This window comes from Melitaea cinxia, chromosome 4 (genome assembly GCF_905220565.1).
Source record: "Melitaea cinxia chromosome 4, ilMelCinx1.1, whole genome shotgun sequence".
Taxonomy (NCBI): Eukaryota; Metazoa; Arthropoda; class Insecta; order Lepidoptera; family Nymphalidae; genus Melitaea; species Melitaea cinxia.
The window spans coordinates 16942785-16966092 of record NC_059397.1 but is presented as its reverse complement, the minus strand read 5'-3'; the positions used below and the strand labels follow the sequence as shown (position 1 = coordinate 16966092).

The 23308-nt window shown below is 31.7% G+C and overlaps 1 protein-coding gene across 1 annotated transcript in view; it reads left to right on the top strand.

Annotated features, from left to right (window-relative positions):
* LOC123670440 (proton-coupled amino acid transporter-like protein CG1139) overlaps positions 1–18302 on the top strand; it is a 57245-nt gene extending 38943 nt beyond the window's left edge. Inside the window, exons 6-11 of the mRNA XM_045603936.1 lie at positions 5255–5376; positions 7600–7684; positions 11098–11342; positions 12815–13027; positions 14949–15118; positions 17993–18302. Coding sequence (XP_045459892.1) covers positions 5255–5376; positions 7600–7684; positions 11098–11342; positions 12815–13027; positions 14949–15118; positions 17993–18234 — 1077 coding nt within the window. The 3' untranslated portion in view covers positions 18235–18302. The remainder of the gene's footprint in view (positions 1–5254; positions 5377–7599; positions 7685–11097; positions 11343–12814; positions 13028–14948; positions 15119–17992) is intronic.
* The last annotated feature ends 5006 nt before the right edge of the window (positions 18303–23308 follow it).

Below are 23308 nucleotides of genomic sequence, written 5' to 3'. Positions count from 1 at the left end.
TCTACAAATAATTATTATGAAGTAATCGTATGTCCAATGGAAACTTCTAATTGCCGTAACTTCTGCTGTTCTCGAGTGCACATCCCTAAATAAAAGTATTTGGCATATCACTACCGTACGCATCACGTCTCCTCAGTGTGTACCGAGGTCCATCAGCAGTTGTATGACTCTCATGTTAGTGTACCGCCAATGAAGCACGTGAGTATATAATTACCGTAGCCTTGGTTAAAAACTTTTCTAATTACCGTTGTTCTTATTTTAATACTAGATTTTTAAGATAGAACCAAGTTAATCATGTAAATGGAGACAGTACTTTGGCCTCCGTACGTTGTAATAAGCTAGAATTTGTAAACTGTGTCGGTTTTAAACATTTTTATGAAAATTTATCGTTTTCTAATTACCGTATACTAATTACCATATGTTTATAATTACCGTTGTATGAAAAAGTAATACTTGTTTAGCGCGGTTTTCGTAGATTATTATTATTATTGTCCGTAAATATGTCTATATTCGTCAAATTATTTAATTTATAAGATAGGAAAACCTAAAAAGACCAAAGAGGAAGTTAAAGAAAATAGAAGGCTTGCCGCGCGACAATGCCGAGAACGAATTAAAAATGCCCCTTTTTGTATTAGCAATCAAAAAAAAAGGAGAAAGAAGGGTACAATGAAAAAAATAAAAAAATACTGCCTATCTGCGAAATGTCACCAAAAGCCGGAAGAAAACTCAAAAAAGAAGTAGAGAAAATTTCAGAGCTTACTATAAAGACAAAAGGAAAAGGGAAAATTGAAAACAATCGAGGAAGAAGTGACCTTAGATATAGAGGTGCTTGATAACAATATAACAGATCCTCTTGAAACTTTGTCACACCACATCTTAATGATTTATCATACTCGCTGCGCTAAAAAGTACACTAAAAGAGTACAAAATTGTCCCGAAAATCCCAAATCAAAAAAAGAGGATAATCAGCAAGACGAAATTTTTCTGCAGTCGACTTCTTTTGAAAAAGAATTAGTTCCCTTAAAAAAGACACCAAATTTTAAACCTTCTTTAACCACATCAACGCCGCGTCCATCTAGTGCTCTGTCATCATCTTCTACTGAAAGTATGTTATTTTATTATTAATCAATAATGAGCATTTGACCGAAAATAAAGATACAAGTGTGAATATTACGGAACGAGCGTCTTCCTTGTGTTCAACACCAACTTCACCATCTTCAAAGATAACTGTCGAGAAATAGATACGTAAAAAAATCTCACTCTTATTGTTATTTAGAAGGCATGTATAGAAAACAAATAAAGAAATTTCATATTTGAGACAAAACAATAGAGCTAAGAAGAGCAAAAGAAAAGTACAGGAAGCAAGCATTAAGACTGAAATATTACACGCTACATCCAAAACCAAAACAAAGTCATGATAAAGAAATAGAACCAAAGTATTTACATAATAATAATATAGGGACTACTGTAGAGAAAACCAAACAAGACGTCCAAATTTTTGTAGAGCAAGATGAGAACAGTCGCATTTGTCCTGGCAAGAGAGAATATATTTCAAGAAAAACGTGGCGTGAACTCATGTGTCTTGTCTTGTCTTGCCCATAGTCACCACCCTGGGCAGGCGGGTTGGAGACCGCAAGGCTGGCTTTGTTGCACCTAAGACGCTGCTGCCCGTCTTCGGCCTGTGTATTTCAAAACCAGTAGTTGGATGATTATCCCGCCATCGGTCGGCACTTTCAAGTTCCAGGGTGGTAGTGGAACTGTGTAATCCCTTAGTCGCCTGTTACGATACTCACGGGAAGAGAGGGAGTGGCTATATTCTTACTGCCGTAACCACACAGCATATTTTCTAATTACCGTTACATTAAATATAAAAAATTTCTAATTACCGTACCCATAAATTTTTTAAGTCTCATTATCTAGAAAACCACAATTAACTGTTACATGCCAAATTAATTATTGAATTCGTATTTTTGATTTGTTTCATATTTTAATGTGTTTAAGTCAAATCAGTGAAAAATAAAAAACGTCACGGTAATTAGGCAAAGAACGCCGAATTGGAGAATGACCGTGTACAAGAAATTAATTCCCTACTTTATTTTGTATAACGTATATAATATAAGTAAACAATAGAATTTTCTTCAAAATGCCTAAAAAAATATTTTCGAACGAGTGTGCTTTAGACCACACGAATGAAGTAAAACTTCTTTAGCTCCTACAGTAATATAATAATATTATAAATATTTACACAATACACACACGGTCGTCTGTTCCTAAAGTAAGCAACTTAATGCTTGTGTTATAGGTAACAGCCGACTGGTATATAGCTACATATTTTTTTTTTCGATAAACATACTTATAAATAATACATATATAAATATATAAATAAATATTTATATTACACCCAGACTCGGGGTGGGAATCGAACCCACAACCCTCGGAGCAGAAAGCAGGGTCACTACAAACTGCGCCAACGGGCTAGTCATATACGAAACGTAACTCTCTCTCTATCTCTTTCTATCTTCACTAACTTATATCCCTCTCAACTTCCATTTGCATCGCCCGATCACATTACTCGTAACGCTCTCGTCACGCCTTCACTAGCTTACTCCCTAATTTAAGCGTGCGTAAAGACCTTTTACTTAAAAATAAATTTACATTTATATGTATGTAAAAGTATAAATGTATGTATGCTTTTACTAATACTGCGATCATTTTGATGAAGTAATTTTGACGCTATGGCCATACGGGTGTAGTGTACACGTGTGTGTGTAGTGAATTTCATTTCACACGTAATCCTCAACGCAAAATATTATTTATTTTCTGAACAAAAATAGTTTCGTTTCATAATCCACGTTGATTGTCGAAATGTATCAATAGCCCCGTCCCATAGTGCAATTTTATACAACTAAATTAACTGATTATGTAAAAAAAAAATTAATTAACCACTAAAGCCATAATTTATAAAATTAAAATGGGCTCTACGTATATATATGTATAATAAAATTTGCTTAAAATGCTGTACTTAAACAAAAAAAAAAAAACACACCCATTCTCACATTTCACAGTCCGTCGCAGACAACAGCTGGACAAAGGCCTCCTAAGTTAAATTTGGTAGCCAAATTTCACGGTCTAGTTTTGCCGTGTCATTCTATCGCGCCGCAGCCGGCGGAATTTATCTTTGCATACGTTGAGATTGATAAATTCGTAAATTGATTCATTTTTTTAAATATAATAACGTTTTCTTTTTGTACTGATGGCAATTTAGTATATTTGTTTTTATAGGATAATGATAAAAAATTATGGCACTTAATAATATACTGTGTCACTAAAATATAGTGTCACCGTATACAGAACATAGACAACTATGAGGTAGAAGAGATATTTTATTTCACACTAACTGCTACTATTTCCGATATACTTTTTAAATAAACTAACGAAGGTTGTAATCTCGACCGCACCGATCAATCTCCTTCGTATATTCTCCATTCTACGTGACATTGGCGAAATCAACTGTGCTCATTTGGCACTATCGAAAGCCATTAACCCTTAAGAAGAAGAAGAAGAACTATGATGTAAAATAATTTTTGTGAACACATGGGTTGTATATACTACTGGGCATAGGCCTCTTTCCCCGTGTAGGAGAAGGATCAGAGCTCAATCCACCACGCTGCTCCAATGCGGGTTGGCGGATATATTCTCTACTATGAGTAACGATCGCTATCAGGTACTTGATAGCAACCGGGACTGACGGCTTAACGTGCACGCGTTAGCAGACGTCGACAAAATTGAAACACAACATAATTGCATCGTAAAGATAATAATTAACGCCCAACGAAGTGGGCACGGGTCGGCTAGTATATAAAGAAATATAATAACTTATATAAAAAATGAACAACTGTACATTAAGATCAAAGCATACGGTCGTTGATATATTTTCAATGTTATTTCAATGCCAACTGACCCGACAGACAGCCTCATCAAAAACTACTTCAGAACGCACTTGGTCATTTTACCGCTATACTTACTTTACTTTGTCTGCACGTTAGTGTAATTGGCGTTATTATAGCTTTTTTCTTGCTATGATACATATAATTTAAGCGAACATTTTTCAAATAGTATGTACCTGTATCAGCCGGTAGTAAATCATAAGCTTTAAATCGCCTACCTTAAAAGGTCACTGACCTTGATATTGAATGTATTTATTTTGTATTTTTATGTATTATACATACTGCTAAGTTATAACAGCTGAATTCGCAAATAAGTCTAGTATTTCTTTCTATAAAATTGAAATTAATAGCCGTAAATTAGGTGCGACTTATAATCATTTATAAAATTAAGATTATTAATACTCGTGTTATTTAATAGGCGATACATTACCTGAATTTAATGGGTATAATAAGGAAATAATTGGATACTGTTTATGAATGTCATAAATTATGCTTTCATAAATAATAAATTTTTTACACGATTTTCCCTCGAACAGACATAAAAAAGCTAATAATAAGTTTTTAATACGGCTAAAATGCTTTTTAAATAAAAGCTGACTTTAACGATCCATATACTTTACCTTTTAAGGTTTTTACTTAAAGGATATTTAAAGAACTGTACAGAGAAAATTGTAATTTCTTTTAACTATATGAATGATGACTTTGTGCCATGAAGATTTAACAAAACAATAGATGATTATTGTGTCATCGACAACATAATAAGTCTTTTACGACAAAATAATAACAACCGGTCTTGTGTAGTGGTGCCTGTGCAATGGACGCACCTAAACACCGGCGGTACAAATATGTCTGTCTTTGTGGGTCTCCCCAGGTTGTTATCATATACACCTGATGGCGATCGTTATTTACAGTAGGGAATAAATATATCCGGCAAAAACAAAAACTCGAACTTGAATAGTAATTCAATAGTAGTAGTAACTACTTTACTCTATTTTATTTACTTGAACTACTAGTACTACTACTTATATTCGGATCAATCCACTTATAACCAGTAACAATTCAATAAACAGGCAAACTATTATAGAATTATACAATAGGCATGGAAGTATAGTAGGAAGTTAATTTATCAGTCTAGGTAATAATAGAATCTAAGGATCTGTTTAACCTGTTAGTAGAGCCTACTTTGGAAGCCTACTTTTTTGCTACTTTCTAATTTTTTACCTAATAGGAAACCCTTTATCAGCAACGAGTGAAATAGGATCTTCTTTTTTTTTAATTTTGGTTAAAACAAAAGGTAAATGTTCCAGGTACAAACTTCAAGGGATATATGCAAGGAACGCCGTGTAGGATCCTTGAGCTATACCGACACTTGTGTGAAGGTCTTCAAACATGGACCGAAAAATTTGAGACCGTATACGGAATTCGTCAGGTATTTTTTTTTTTTTTTTGGTCTAAATACCGTATTAATACATTCTTCGTTTTCTATACCATTTTGAATTTCCTTAATTTCGTTTTTATTCCATTTATAATATTGAAATTAATTCTTATAGCGTGATGTGTGAGTAAATTAATCCTGATTACTCTTTATACGAAAAAAAAAAACCTGAGCTGATGGTGGTGGAGATTTGTTTTGCAATTGTAAATATGCTATAATATATCAATAATCAAAATAAATAATAATAATATATCATTGCATTTAGCCTCATTGGTTTTTAGGTAGGTCCTGCTCAAATTCTGGAACAGCCCGTCTTTAGTAGTACCACAACCTTACAGAAGATCAAAACTAATTAACGATACTCTCAAGCAGTGTTATATTCCTATGATGAGTGAGGTGGCCAGACCTTCTGGGGTCTATTCTTATTTAAAAAATCGCGATCGAAAGCCATAATCAAACCAAAAGAAGTTGAAGTAATATATGCTAATTTCAAAAGTTTTATTTCAGAATTATATATTTATTGAAAATCCCCAAATTGTTATACATATATTTGTAAGTGTCCAAAAAGTTAGAATAAAATGACAACGTAAATTTGAAGAGAAAGTGTTTCCAACTTATTTCCAGCTTAACAAAATTGTCCTTGACATGATTTTATTGGCGGGAGCGGGTTCGATCCCCGAACATGACAAATATTTTTATTGGCCATACAAATACAATTAAAGGTGTTTGCCGTGGTCTGGGTGTTTGTGCAGTACTTGTGGGTCTCCCCACTGTGCCTCGGAGAGCACGTTAAGCCGTCGGTCCCGGTCGTTATCATGTACACCTGATAGCGATCGTTACTCATAGCAGGGAATATATCCGCCAACCCGCATTGGAGCAACGTGGTGGATTAAGCTCTGATTCTTCTTCTACACGGGAAAAGAGGCTTATGTTCATCAATAATTTTATTTTGATTAACATTAGGATATAATTAGTTTTGAAATAACTCTGCAACAAATTAATAATCACATAAAATTAAAACGTTTTTTATGGAATTACTCTTAATGTACGAATCCTTACGAATGAAAAAAACTTTCTGACGCATGATTTAGGAGATAATACAAAATCAAATGAAACGACGACTGGTGTAAGTCGCCCGGGTTGCACAGTAACGATTTAAGTTAATGTATTTTACAGAAGTAGTAACTGTAAAATCTCTAACCCGAAAAGTTAACAATTTTAACATATTTTGTGTTAGAACTTTGACGAAGATTTGTCTGTATTTACCGATAATGTTGAGTCTGTATCACTAGCAACATATCGTAATCGTTTACTAGTCTTTGGTAAATCAGTCGCGCGCACGCTTATTACTTTATTAAAATGAGGGGGCGTTTATTCTTTATATAGAATAAAATATAATAACATTTTAGTACCGATATTAATTTCCTTCTGATCTTTTGACGTTTCATTAACTACAAAAATAATAAAATAAAATTTTTGTACATATTCTTGATGTATTTTTATAATGCTTTATCTATATATATCTGGAGCAGCCCGACTGGCGTAGTACTTCAACCTTACAGAAGATCACAGCTAAATAATACTGTTTTCAAGCAGTATTGTGTTACTGTTGGTGAGTAAGGTGACCAGAGCTCCTGGGGGATTGGGGATTGAGTCGGCAACGCGCTTGCGATGCTTCTGGTGTTACAGGCGTCTATAAGCTACGGTAATCTCTTACCATCAGGTGAGCCGTGCGCTTATTTACCGATCTAGTGATAAAATGAATGTTTGTCAGTATGTCCTTTATAGAATCGTAAACTATGCATTTGATCATCTCATGATCTTCAGCAAAGTGTTGTGCATGAGCCCACAAAGGTTTCTGAGTTGGTACGACCAAAAAAAGCGTAGCAACGCGCGCAGGGTCCAGCTAATTGCTAATAAAGAGAAAAAGACGCATAAACACTTATATGTCCTTTATTACTCGTCAATTAACACGTTCTTGGTCGCCTTGATTTTAATGTTATTGGAGTAGTTTGGCGGAGAAGCGTAATGTTTTATTTATATTCTAGATAATTAAATTTTGAGTAATAACCTAATAGAACCATAAAGTATACTTTTACCACTATCACAGGAAACGCTAATGCAGTTATCATAATAATTGTTTATGGAAAACTTTTTCCCTTCAAATAAATTATTCAAAATTTATGCTATTTTGTAATGCATCTCATTTGTTCTCAGGCACTTTGTAGATTACGCGATGGCTGGAGTCTGCCTTGGTGGCACAAGTGTCTACGTTATTTTTATCGCTGCTTCCTTGAAAAATGTAAGTAATTTATATCTAATATTAAAACACTACGTACTAGGAAATTTTTAATATTGCTTACTACATCAATCTTAGAGTACACTTTATTGCAAGCGCTTCCGAAGTCTATGAATGCTTGTAATAACAGAGTATACGCACATGAGCTCTGACTTACTCACCTTAGACAACAGTTCCTGAAAGAAGTATTCTTAGGCTTCTGTGGAGATGAGGTATCGACTTCGCTAGTCGAGCTACTCAAGATTTTAGGAAGATGTTTTCTTATGTAGCACTTAATTTCCTTATTTACGAAGAGTAACATAAAATTTAAAGTAATAAATAATAAGCTTAACTGAAACGATTTCTAATATCCCAGTACTGGCTAAAAGTATCTTACCCATTTCGATGTTAGTAAAACTGTATGAACCAAGATGCTAAAACCAGAAAGCTAAGGCTGTTTTTGGATTATTGATAAATTGTTAAAAATTTCCTGCAGTTGTGGTATCTTTAAATATATTGAATTATAAATTATCTTAACATATACACATAAATACGATTTTATAACGAACAAAACAATATTCAGTGCTTTCGAACAGTTTTGTGTTCCGGTGGTGAGTAAGGTGACCAGAGCTCATATTTGGGGATCAAGGGATTGGGGTCGGCAATGCGCTTGCTATGCTTCTGTTTGCAGGCGTCTATAAACTACGGTAATCGCTTACCATTAGGTGAGCCGTACGTTTGTCTTCCAACCTGGTTGTATGAAAAAAAAACAATACTTGTACTTGTACTAATTTTTTCCAATAGATTGATTGATTGATTAAGACCTTGGGGTAAAGGCCTCCAAGTAAAGAGAATGGAAATAAACAGCCACGTTCGTTGATGTATTACGTGGGCACGCGTCACAAAATTTGTCTCAACTCGTGGAGAAGTTCGTGAGTTTCATTAATAATAAAAGATGGAACAATGAATATTCTTTGAACTGAAAGATTCTGCGCGCAAGGTTTAAATTACCATGGTTTCTGATGACCATGAGGATAAAGGCTAGCTAAAGAATACGAAAAAAAAAAATTATAAAAAAATACTTATAAAATATTAGATTAATTGATTAGAAAATTATCTAATCAACTATCATCTAAATGGTCACAACACTACTGTTATAAGACACAAAACTTATAAATATAGATTTTAGGAATAATATTAAAATCATTTCATTAATAGGCTTGTGTCATCAGTACAATATAACATCATCACATCACTTCTACCTATCGCAGTCCACTGCTGGACATAGGCCTTCCCAAGTTCGCGACAGACATTATGGCGTGAACTCGTGTGTTTTGCCCATATTCACCACGCTGGGCAGGCGAGTTGGCGAACGCAGGGCTGGCTTTGTCGCACCGAAGACGATGCTGCGCGTCTTCGGCCTGTGTACTTCAAAGCCAGCAGTTGGTTACCCCGCCATCGGTCGGCTTCATATGTTCCACGGTGTAGTCGAACTTTGTTATCCCATAGTAGCCTCTTGCGACACCAATACTACACATGAATAGCAAAAATAACATACATAAACATTTATTTTACCTAAATTTATAATAAATACCAAAATACGATTCAACGCACATTTTGCGCAATTTCGTTTAAAGAATTTTTGTAATAATGATCACAGTAACTGTGTAACCTAAAAAGTAAATTGTTGCGAGAAAATTAACGAAATAGTTAACAGCAATTTAGGAACAAATGTTGTTTGTAATTATGTACAATTAACAACACTTTTATCGTGAATTAATACAAATTCAATATTCATTAAAGTTTTATAATAACACTAATTTTATCCTAGTTGCCTACATTATCATAATAAAATGATAACTGACCACGACAACTGTACAAGGATTATAATTCCAATAGTACAAATTTCACAGTATTTTCTTTCTCTTAATTTCGAATGAATAAGTCTGAATAATATATACAGACTATAAAAATAAGCATAACTAATAAGTGTTTTATTTCGATATTTCAAAAAATAGTCATACTTACTGTGTTACAAATTCGTAGGATGAAGTCAATATTACTATAACTAGCTCGTTAGCGTAGTTTGTAGTGACGCTGCTTTCTGCTCCGTGGATTACGGGTTCGATTCCCGCCTTAGTCTGGATGTAATATTTGTATTTATCTTATATATAAAATTCTCGTGTCACAATGTTAGTTTCAATACTCCTCCGAAACGGCTGGACTGATTTTTATGAAATTTTGTGTGCATATCGGATAGGTCTGAGAATCAACCAACATCTACTTTTCATACTCCTAAGTTATAAGGGGGAGGGATTAAAGGGGGTTAATAACATATATGGCAAAACAACGATTGCGGGGTCAGCTAGTATATTCATATATTTCTATGTATATTTATTTAAAAAAAGTATTTAGCTGTATCAGCTGGCTGTTACCTATAACACAAGCATTAAGTTGCTTACCTTAGGAACAGACGCCCGTGTATGTGCTATAAGATATTTATTTATATTTATTCATTTATATTTACGATATTTTGACTCCTTTAAAAACGCATTTTAACGTCGACTATTTATTCATTTATATTTTCAGATGATATTTTGACTCCTTTAAAAACGCATCTTAACGTCGACCTTGCGTGATGTCCTCTCAGATACGAATAAATTAAAGTTATTTAGCATATTTAATTATACCTCTTAACTTGTTTTATTCTTTAACTACACAAATCCTAAAATGTTTTCATACTTTTTTACATTTTTTTTCTTTGTACAAGAATTCTAAAGTTAAAAGAGTTTTACCAAATAAAACTGATGGTGCACTAACGCGCTTAAGCGAATAAACTCCTAAGTTTTATTCAGTTATAAAACATTTACTGCTTTCCCTGCACTTCATCTCCACTTGGCTTTACTTACTTATAAAATAGTTAAAACTATAATAAAGCTAATAGCGCATAATATATATTGAATACTTATATTTATCTCTTTTTTTAATACAACTAGGTGGGCAAACACTCGTGCAGCTCACCTGATGGCAAGCGATTACCGTAGTTTACAGACGCCTGCAAAACACATAAGCATCGCAAGCGCGTTGCCGACCCTACACCCAATCCCCCAGGAGCTCTGATCACCTTACTTACGACAGGAACAAATTACTGCTTGAAAACAGTATTATTTAGATGTGATCGTCTCTAAGGTCGAGGTACTTCCCCAGTCGGGCTGCTCCAGATTTTGAGCAGGAAATTTCCTGCTGTGGCTGACCTCAGTTATTATTGTTATTGTTATAATACATTACACTTTAAACCTTAAGTAGGTTTTTACTGTAAGACTAAATTTAAATATATATTGAAATAAAATATTGTGTAATTTAGTTGTTATTGTTTTGTGGTAAATTTTCTTATTTTATTAATACTATGAGCTTATTGAGCTTTTTCTTCTTTTTAGATTTTCGACTACTTCTGCCCATCTCACGTTCTTCCAGTCGAAGTCTACTGTGCAATTCTCATGTTACCATTAATCGTGTTTACCCAAGTGCGACATCTCAAATTTCTCGTCCCTTTCTCAATGCTAGCTAACATTTGCCTTCTTTTAACATTTGCTATCACCTGTTATTATACCTTCGTTGATATTCCGGATACGTCAGATAAGGAGTTGGTGACAAATGTAATGGAGTGGCCTCTATTTTTAAGGTAATCTCTTTTTTGATTAATATAAAAATATATGAAAATCCAGTGTGATGAAATGACGATCCTATATCAAAAAGCCTCTGTTTGTTGTCACACAAATGTGACACTAAAAGTTAGTGTTGAAAATACAAATTCATGAGAAGCTGATACAGCAGAAGTCAAAATTAACGTAACTTTCGTACAATATTTGGACCCACATCGCACTTCCATGATAGTCAAATTTTCAAATAAGTTATATAATTTTATTAAAGTTTAGTGTTTCAGTATTTGTAATAAAAATTTAAAATTAAAAGTTTTTGCTTTTAACCACAGAAGTACACTTTTATTTGTCAAGGTTAAATATAACCTTATTAGAAAACGTAATTTTTTATGCAAATTTGACTTGGCTTGCCAAATTTCCCAAAAACCAATAAATTTACCCTCGTTCTACGAAAGATCTGCTTTTTTACCTATGAAATAGGCTGGTGAATTTGTTGAAAATTATGTCACTCCTCTTAATAGAGGTTGTTGAACGAAATCGTGGGCCACAGCAAATAATCAAACGGCATGTCTTTAAATATAAAAGCCAACACTCACATTATAAAACAAATTTGCAGAATCTTAAGAAAATTTCAAATACTTTTCAATTTTATATTTACGATAATATATTTCATGTTTTAAATTAAAAGTAACTCGAGATTTTAATAACAGAATAACAACTTTATAGTCGGTATAATTTCATAAAAATTTCATCAAAGCTACTGGTTCATTAAACCTAAACATTAATATAAATATTAATATTTTAGATATTATGATATCAAGTGATATCCGATGTCAGCATTTATAATATTTATTTTTTATTTGATGTAAAAAACAATATTAGTGTGTGTAAGTTTGTGAGGATGGATAAATGTATATACATTCATTTTTTTAACGTAACTACATCTAATAAATCGATGAACGCCAGTGGCATATACGAAAAAGAATGACACATAGTGCATCTATCTCTTCCACTCAATTGGCGAAGACGTCCGAAGAGATGTTTTGTTATCACGTTGTCACGTTAAACTATCATCCGTAAGCCAACTTTACAGATATCCAATTTTTTTTATTTCTACTCTTTCACGCGAAACCTGATTACTGAAGTGATCGTAATGAATTGATACTTAGATTGAGATCTAGATTGACATATGGGCTACTTTTTATCTCAACAAATCCGCGGGATTAGAAATTACGAGGGTGAAACCGCGAAGCTCAGAAATTATTATCATTATCAGAAAGATTAATTCGAAATAATTTTACTAAGAATTAGTTATCTGAGATTAAACAAAGCTAAATATTTTTTTTTCTTAAATTCTGCGAATCGTTTTTTATTGTTTCAAAGACATTAGTTTAACATAAACTTTTTTTAGTAACTAATAATACGGTAGGACATCTAATAAAAAGAAATTTAGTTAAACCGTCTTCATAATCATGTTTAATTTTTCTATTTCCAGCACAGCAATATTTGCAATGGAAGGCATTAATGTTGTAATGCCCGTTGAGAATGAAATGGCAAATCCTAAACATTTCTTGGGCTGCCCTGGAGTCCTCAACATAACGATGTGTCTTGTTGCCGGTCTCTACTCTGTGGTCGGACTATTTGGGTATTTGAAGTATGGAAACGATGTACTTGGAAGCATAACCTTGAACCTGCCAGAAGATGAAGTGTGAGTAGGTATTAAAAGTTTCAATATTTCAATGTCTTTGATTTATTAGTTCAGAAATAGCTTGCAATCTTGACCCTCCGATTAAAATCCAAATACATTGAAATCCAGAATATACAAATCCCTCGAATGCAACGGCCCATCTCAAACTAGATTAGGTACGTAATTTTAAAGGCTTCATGAAAATAATGGCAATCACTCACAAAGTCTCAATTACAGCTAGTATACAAGAAATTATTAAAATAAAAACATAATTATAAATTATAGAAAATAATAATGTTGTTACTTAGCACGATTAATTATTTTTAATTCATAGAAATTAAGTTTTCAGTCGTAAGCGTTCCTGCTTTTGGTTATATTTTGGATATTTTTATAATAAAATATTCGATGAATTGCGGCTTTTGATTACCAAACAATTTTCATTGCAAACAGTTTACGTAGTATTTCATTAAAACTTTATTTTAATTGAGTTTTGTCTGACGTGTTCGAAGAAATGTCTTGGAGCTCAATTAAAATAAAGCCCTGTTACCTGCATATAAAATTTCTAACTGGTAACTGCGGTACCTACTCTTTTGCAGACTTCATCATTTTATTTATTTCTCATAAAATGTAATACAAAATTAACGATTTCTAAAAAAGTAGAGGGGAGGATAATCATCGTTATATATCAGAAAGTATCCGTCGAATTGCATTGAATTAGGGTGACGCTACATTAACATAAAGGTCAATCTTAAAGGAAGTGACAAATATTATTAGAGTTAGGTTTCTGTTATTCAGATACTTGTTCATAAAATTGAAAGTTAATAAATAAATAAGCGTACTATTCACAGCTTACGAAATAAAATCACTCTCGGTGCACGCTTCCTTATAATAATTGTATAATACCCTTTGTCTACACCAGCGCGATTGTGGAAGGTTTTCGAAATGCTATTAATAGTGTACAGCTGGACACTTTTTCAACTTTTCTCCCATATGAGATGATTTTCCTCCCTCTTCCGTCCATACCGTGAGTGTAGTTTCATACACGTAATTTATTCACGAACTGTCAAATTATCACGAGATGACAGCAGCTATCAACCACAGATAAACTTTTACCCCTTAAATAGAACTTTTAAATTAAGTTATAACTGAGCAGTATCTAATCTCTTTAGATCAAGTTAAGTTTAACAAAACTTTTTTATTTTTTAAGACCACCTCACACTCCCATACATCAGACATCTCACCTACTATTACGCTATATAGGAAGCACGCCGTGTGAAGTAGAGTAACGTACAGCGTTATAAATTGATATTATATAAAGATCAACATGTCACATGTAAGTGTGACTTTTCAGGTCATAAAACTAAAATAAAGACTGGATCACATATGTAATAAATCGCTTGATATCTAAATCTCTCTTGAATGTAAAAGTACTTTTTAATATTCAACGAATACTAAGCCAAAGAATATTGATTTCGAATGAGGCTACATAAAATATGTGGAAAACGCTTACGACGAATATATTACTTTAGTATCCAACATATGTATGAAGTAAAAAAGAAAGATATATTGCCGCGAGATTTTATAATAAAAGAAAATCTAAATTGAATATCTGGCGCATGTAGCTTGTTATTAAAAGGCTTTACCACGCAGCTTCGCTCATGTATTCTACACGATTTTGAATGACCAGTTTTCTCCAGTTAAAATATAGCCTATGTCACTTTTACCTACACAATAATATTCTATAACATACACGCATTATTGCTATTTATCAAAATATTATTTTTGTTGTATATATTCAATACATATAATTAGTTCACTATATTATGTATAAAGTATTTTTAAATAGAAATTCATTCATTATTTAATTGAAAATTTTGCTTTTTTTAACTTAAGAACATGTTATGTATATGTATTATTATGTATTAAATATTTCTATTCACAGATTAGCACTAGCAGCAAAAATTCTTGTTGCTGTAGCAGTTTTCTTCACATATTTTCTACAAATGTATGCGCCAATGGATATATTGTGGACAAGACTAAAGAGCAAAATAAGTCAGAGGTTCCAAAATGGAGGACAGATTTTGATGAGATCTTTAAGTGTTGTGCTCACTGGTAAGCTATGACATAATTTATTTAAGTAAATCGCTATAAATACTGAAATTGTCATTTTTACAACAATAATGTTTGTGAAAATAATGATTTGTAACGAAACTGATGGCTTTGAAGGTCGATTAATTTGTATATGTAAGAAACCATTTAGTCTGAATAATGTTTAATGTAGTTTCTTAACTTTAAAAAGTTTACTCTTTATGAATCGATTTTCATATAAGGCTCCCGGTATGAAAAAAATATGAAGGGTAAAATCTGCTGAACGAATGACCTCGTTACGATTTCGTTAACGCCATCTATCGGAGCCCATTAGGGTTCTGATAGATGTCGTTATTTGATACGTTTATTTACCATTTGATATCGTATTAATCTTTTTCTTAGATTAGTAAGCCTTTTGTTCCTATTTAGACAGTCAATCTGAAGGAGTAAACTCCAGTTGTGCATCGGAGCTAATACACTCTTTTTTTTATTCGTGTAAGAACGACTTTGTAAAATACTGATGAATTTGGTTTTTGACAAAAATAATTTTCAACATTATTTATTGTATGAAGAGTTAATCTGTAGATGTAACCAAACAGTACAACCCAGGGTTAATAGCTGTCTCTAAGAATGTTGTTTAACTTTGTAATATATGAAATCTTGATTTTTGAAACTCACATTTGGTATATCTTGACGTTTATGGTTACGCTCCTATGAATTAAAATGTGACATTCTGTAGAAAAAAAAAATGAGGAAGTTAATCAAACAAACAATATATATAAATTACACTCAAGCCTCCCGATAAATAGGGTACTATGTCAGCTAGTCCGGAAGCGCAATACTCAGACCACCACAAACATATTTAGTTTCAGCCTAGAGACATTTGTCACATCAACGATAGCCTATTAGCACAATGACGCATCATCCGTCATCATACATACACAAACTTTTCAATGATTTTGTACATACTAGTTTTTTGCTGCGGCTTCGTTGACTACACGATTTGACTGTCCCATTTTCTCCCCTTAAAATGTCACCATTATTCAGTGATGGCATAGCATTCTCATGTTGAAACATTTTCTAATTTTAATGTGCACATTACAGTTAACACATGATTAGAATTACACCGGCCCACAAAGAAAAAGTGCTATGTAGTAGTACTTTTAACCAGACTCAACAAGGATTATGGATTATTTCGTTTTTTGTTTTTTTGAATTTACATAAATTGACACTAAGATGACACGAGAAATTATCACTTTTAACTACAATTAATTAATTAAAACAAGTTAACAACAACAACGATTCAGCCTGTAACATTATAAATAAATAACAACTAAGCATAGACCTTTCTCCGTAAGGAAGTATTGGAGCTTAATCCACCACGCTGCTGCACTGCGGATTGGCGGACAATTAAAAAAATATTTTTATTTTTTAAAATGACTATTAAAAAATGATTTTGAAGCCTACTTGAATAATTTAATTTTTGAATTTGATTTTAAACTGTTTAATAGCATGAAATACAAAAATACCAAAATATAATTTATCAATATAAATACAGAAACTAAACAAACTACGAGTCTCTTATTTATTTCAAATTGTTTCTATCTAGTCAACACATTATTTGAAAAACCAAATACAAAAAACTCGTCCATGAATATCTCACAAAAAATAATTCCAAGGACTACTGTAAACAAAATAAACATATATTAAGTATCAAAGATGACCCTTTTTTCTAATTTCACACTTTCTCATTCCTATTGTTATATTTTCTTTGACGTTTCTCACCTTACCACTGAATATTTTTACACACAAACTGTAATGGAAGTAGCCTTTGATTGTTAAATTTCTATTTCATATTAGTTTTGGATGCGATGTATCTATTCGTTTCTCTGAGCACGTATTTCGCGAAAAACACAGGGTGAATCTTAATGTATGGTTACTCAAATACGTAAGTTATTCGTGCGAAAGAAAAGGTCTCCAGTAAGAAAAATTACTATATAAATTTCCTTTCTTTATAAATCACATATCGAACGGTATACGAATGAACATGGATATGCTTTATTTCTTACGCATTCATCTTACGATGTTAAATTAAAAAAATTATATCATACTATATTACTAATATCATTCTGATAGGAACCCGAAATGGCTATACATTTCACCTAACAAGTTAAAATAATTTTTAGGCACAATTGAAGCATCATTACCTCATATAAATATAAGCTGTTCAGCTCATTGATGCGAAAATTAATTGTAAGTGGAAAAAGGAAATTCTTTTAATCTTCGAAAATCGTCACTTGAGAATAATTTACCAAACATTAGTAATACACGAAGAAATAAAGTTTGCGTACCATAAACGTTGTACCAAATGAAAACAATATGGACAGACCAAAATCCTTTCTGGAATTCCAACTTAAATTCTAATTATGCCATAACTTTGTGCCGGGTTAATAACTTAATTTTCAACTTTACATAGAATTCAAATAAGTTGAGTCAGATTATCAGGGGCTAGTGCTATTGATAATCATTTTCTGGTAAAAAAAAAAATCAGACATGTATGTATTTATCATGGTTCCAATTTCAAATATTACACAAGTCGAAGGCGCATTCTCCACTGACACAATATCTATATACGTATTACGGAAGTTTGTCACTATGTGACCATGTATTGTTTTGGATTTACGTTGTAACTTTTCATTTGAACAAACAGCTCTTCTTCTTTATAAAAGAGTTTAGTTTTCGTAATACTAACTAAGACTTACTGCTTAGTAAGACGGGAAAAATATTTATACAAATACAATCTGCTCTATTAATGACAATTTTATCACTACTATAAAACGGTCATATACATAAATAACTATCACATAAATTATAAAACATATTTTTTTTTGTTTCCAGTAATTTTGGCAGTAGCTGTACCAGACTTGGAAATGCTTATTGGGCTAGTGGGTGCCATTTTCTTTTCAACTCTTGGCCTTTTCATACCAGTTATTGTGCAAACTGTGCACAAGTGGGATAGAGGTCTAGGAAAGTGTAACTATATTCTATGGAAAAATATTTTTCTTATTATATTTTACTTGATAGTATTAATATCTGGATGTTACTCGTCAGTAACGGAACTTATTACGCGGTTTTCTTGAATTTTATAAGAATCTATAGTATAATTATTTAAATATGTATTTACATGATTAATAAAAAATTTTAATAATACGGTCATTTCATTCATTCTGGATTTTTTTTTATTATAAATAAATACAACGTTCATTTCCAGTTTAGCAAAAGTAATTTATTTATCATAAAATTTAACAAATGTTTGTATTAATTTATTATTAAAATTATCTAGATAATTCGTAAGAAACTAATTTCAATTTACTGAAATCATATCTAAAAATAACAGCCATTAAACAGACGGTCAATGAACTGTTGTCGAATTGTTTATTTAAGTTAAGAACTCCTAATTGAGTGAAACAATAATTGTTTCGTTTTGTAAATTTTAATAATAACTTCTATTTTACGAATATCTTGATAAAATTATGAACGAGTTTTAATTTAATAAATAAATTTATTGTAGTGTTTTTATTAGTTTTTATGAAATTAAGTAGTTAGGGAATGCAAATTTTATTATTTTCTTTAATTTTTTTTCTGTTTCTGTTTTAAAGGTGGTATTAATAAACAGTAAATGAAAAGACAAAATTTTTACCAGAAATATTTATTTTTATAACGGTAAATATATGAATACATACATTTTTATTTTTTAATCTACGACTAGAATGTATCTTATGGAACACAAATTAGAACAAAACAAATATAATTACCCACAGAAATCTAAATAATATTGACTTATTATTTAGATTTCTGTGCAATTACCAGACATACACCAAAAAATATTTTTCCAGCTGTTTAGATCATACATTTATAGTCTACAAATAATGAATACTTGAAGTCAACATAGGATTTATAGATTATGTGTTGAAACATAATCTTGAATAAAAAAAATGTAATCGCACAAGACTTATTTAGTATTTTTGTCTAGTACAAAAATTTACTTTGGTTTCTTCAAAATTCGATTGGAATTTATAATCTTTTATATTAGTTATATGTGACTAGAAATTATATTCTCAGCTCAAAAATATAAACTTTGCATGAAAGTGACTTTTTTTTCTGTTTATTTTGCACAAAAAAAAAATGAAGACTGACACACGAAAATTTACTGTGAGATAATAAATGATGGCAATATTAAAAATAATGTCACAAAAACGAGTATCTTTAGAATATATATTGGTACAAAAGACAGTAATGTACAGTATATATCGTTACTGTACAGTTTCACGAATAACCTCTAAGACTTTATTATATTATTTTTATAGCTCAAATCTATATTATCTACTGTATGTATTTTATTCAAATACATTTTCACAGACACTTAATCAAATTAAAAGCATTATTTATTATCAGCTAAATACATAAAGATAACAAAGAATAAAAATCACAAACAAAAGCAATAACAAATTTTTTACTTATTGAAATGTCGTATTCAAAAATATTAATTATCTGTACTCTCGATATTCGTATCTTAATAGTTTTTATGTATTTAAATTTAAAATGATAAATTGATATTTGTTTTTAGTGAAATAAATAGTAAATGGAGAATTTTGTAATTTAAAACTTTTGTGCGCGATAATATTTTGAGTCGACGTCGAACTACTCGAACTGTTCAACCAATAGCACACCGGCAAGCATGCGACATGTGATAAACTCTCCCGTCCCCCTACCCCGTACCACCAAATAGACCGATAAATCGCTTCTGTGCAGCTTCAAGGCCAGCGTTCTTTTTACATGACGCGAACTATAATAACATTCATAATTAACATTCTCAGATATTAAGCGGTGTACTAAATTTTGGGATATCACACAAATTTTATAGAAACAGCTTTCGTGTGTCACATTTTACAAAATAATTTTAAAAATAATGGACGGGAAGCATTAACGGTTATTTTCTATTGCAACACTGTAAATGAAATTTAAAAAATTAAGTGTTAATAATAACAGCATTCAAAAACACAGAGATTGTGCTTTATAGTGCTTTGTGCTTTAAGGAGGTAATTTGGTACATTTCATTTTTGTGCTAATGATAGATAATTTTCTACTATAATATATTGCATATTTTGCGACTATATTTTTTTTATGTATAATTTTTTTTTTCACTGCATATAAAAATATGATGTGGCAAACTTGGATTCATATATATTGTCATGAAAAATATGGACAGAAAAGCATTTTTGAAAATAAATATATTGTTTAAGTTTTGGCATGTTTACATTATCTGGTCCTTAAATATAATTTTCATATATATATTAGTGGAAGTAGATTTATCTAATTTAATATAATTTTAGTATTGTAATATAAACATGTAATATATAAGCTTAAGTATAATTATTGCCACATTTAATAATGACCAGTATATGCTCATTGAAACATTTCTCGAACAAACAATCACGTTTTTTCTTCAGTCAAAACAATCCAAGAGGCGATGAAAAGTTAAAAAAAATGTATTTTTCAACCATACTTGATAATTAAAAATGTATCATAATTTTATTGTTACCTTAATACCGACGGGTTATTTAATTTATTAACAATTATATAAATTTCTTTGAATTTTAGTATATAAATTTAAGCATTCGTTAAATTACTGAAATAAAAGAATAATTGTTCAATCTACGTCACATTCAGTCAGTCATCATCAGTTTAGCCTATCGCAGCCCAGTGCAAGACATAGACCTCCCAAAGTTTAAGCCTGACATCTTGATTAAAGTCACACTAGTTTAAAAAAAAAAAACGATTGTGCTTCAGACGACACGACTGAAGTAAAACTTCTTTATCTCCATCTAACTTATATCTTCCTTTTAACTTCCGTTCGCTTTTTTCTGATCACACTTTTCGTAACCCTCTTGTCACGTATTCACCAGCTTACACCCCAAGTCAAGCGTGCGTAAAGAAATTTTACTTCAAAAAATATTAATATAATTTTTTTTTTTGAAATATCATATCAAACTACGAACGGAACGGTCGTTTTTGATATGATATTCAAATAATGTTTAGAATTCCCTAATGTGTGGATAACAGACAAGCAAATGATACGAATAGTAATTTAGTTAGAAAACCCTAGAAATAAATAAATAAACGACACACACTAAAGGCACCCACAAGGATTCCCGCCTGTGTCAGAGATCCGGAATCACACACAATACACAAGCACAAACACTCAGATCACGGCAAATATCTGTATGGCCTATACAAACGCTAGCCACCAACACAACATCGAACATCCAATGATTGTTGCGAGAAAAACGCAGTAACAATACTTATTCGATCGCCTCCCGGTATACATCAATGAGCGTATAACCGACGCTTAATATAAAATGGCTAATATTAATATATTTATTTTCATACTATAGTGATATATCAGTTGACTGTTACCCATAACGGGTATTAAGTTGCCTACCTTAGTAACAGACGACCGTGTGTGTGTGTGAAAGATATTTATTTCTTGGTGTTTACTACTTAAGAAACGATATAAGCCCTTCATTTAGAAATATCGGTACTGAATTTGATCGAACGGAGCAAGAGACCGACTGGGGTAGTACCTCGACCTTGCAGAAGATCACAGCAAAATAATACTGTTTTCAAGCAGTATTGTGTTCCTGTTGGTGAGTAAGGTGACCAGAGCTCCTGGGGGGATTGGGGATTTGGTCGGCAACGCGCTTGCGATGTTTCTGGTGTTGCAGGCGTCTATAAGCTATGGTAATCGCTTACCATCAGGTGAGCCGTACGCTTGTTTGCAGACCTAGTGATATAAAAAAAGAGAGAGAGAGAGAGATGCCAGCACACATTTTCTTTCTCTCTTCCTCTCGAAGCTAGTTACGTTTCGTATATCTAAGACACAATGCAGACCTATTGCTAAAAAAGTTTTACTCTAATTGTGTGGTCTCAAACTTACTCGTTCTTTAAAGAGTAAACTACAGTCGCGTGTTGAAATTGACACACACACTTTTTATTCATACATTTATATTTACAAAGAACTGATATGCCTGTTTAACTGAAATAATTATTTTGAATGTACATCAGCCTTGACGATCTATGGAATGTATTTTTATTATATTCTTGTAATATAAGTGATAATATTAAATTTATGTAAAATATTGATTAACATTTATTATTTTATTAAATATTTCATTTAACTTTTGCCATTAACTATACCTATTTTTTAATATAATATAAGGAAAATCAAGCATAATATTACAGTAGGAATGTAAAATGAATCTTTTTTTAAGTACATGAGGTTTAAATTTGCATTTGAATAGATTCTTACGGGCTATTTCAGCAGTTGTGGATAACGCTATTTGACGGATGACGATACTAATAGACTTTGACAGCGGGAGGTAAAATAAGCCAGTAGGGTTGTTTCTCCTCAATTAATAAACATCAACATTTACAACATTTGCGACATTAAGATTAATATATGCGAATAGAAATATGTCATAAATAAAGTAGAATTTAGAGGTAAAAAAAGAATAATGAATCAAAAACTATTTACTGTCGGATACTTTCATCCGTCAAATAGCGTTATACACAATTGGTGAAACGGGCCCTGAGTATTTTAATATAAAGATATGGAGATAAAAATGTATTTTATTTATTCAGGTACTCGTGCAATCGTTTAGACATTTTTTAATTTATATAATTATGTAAACTCAAATTTAAATGCGGTTTAAATGAAGTGATTTAATACTGTGTCGATTATTCAGAAAAGTACTGAATACTCTTTTTACTAAGAATGATATAAACTTATCACAATAAGCATATTATTCGCATATTTTATATTGCACTGTCAATTAAAATTAAAGATCGGATTTAAAAAAAAAATTGTTCTCTTTTTAAAATCAAAACATAAGACCTAAAAAATAAAAAATCCGTCATATTTATTCCTGAGTGCCTAGTGCGATTTTATTCACAGAAACATGACAGAAACGCGTTTATACGTGAAGATTATTTTGCATGGGAATTTAAACAGTGCAGCCTAGACGATAAAGAATAGTATACGATACAATCGACACAGAGTCATCTAGCGGCAAACGCGAGAACTAGGTTGAAATGCCGAATTTCCCATACAAAATAAAGTTAAAATTTACGCCCGTTATTGCGAGACGGATTAAA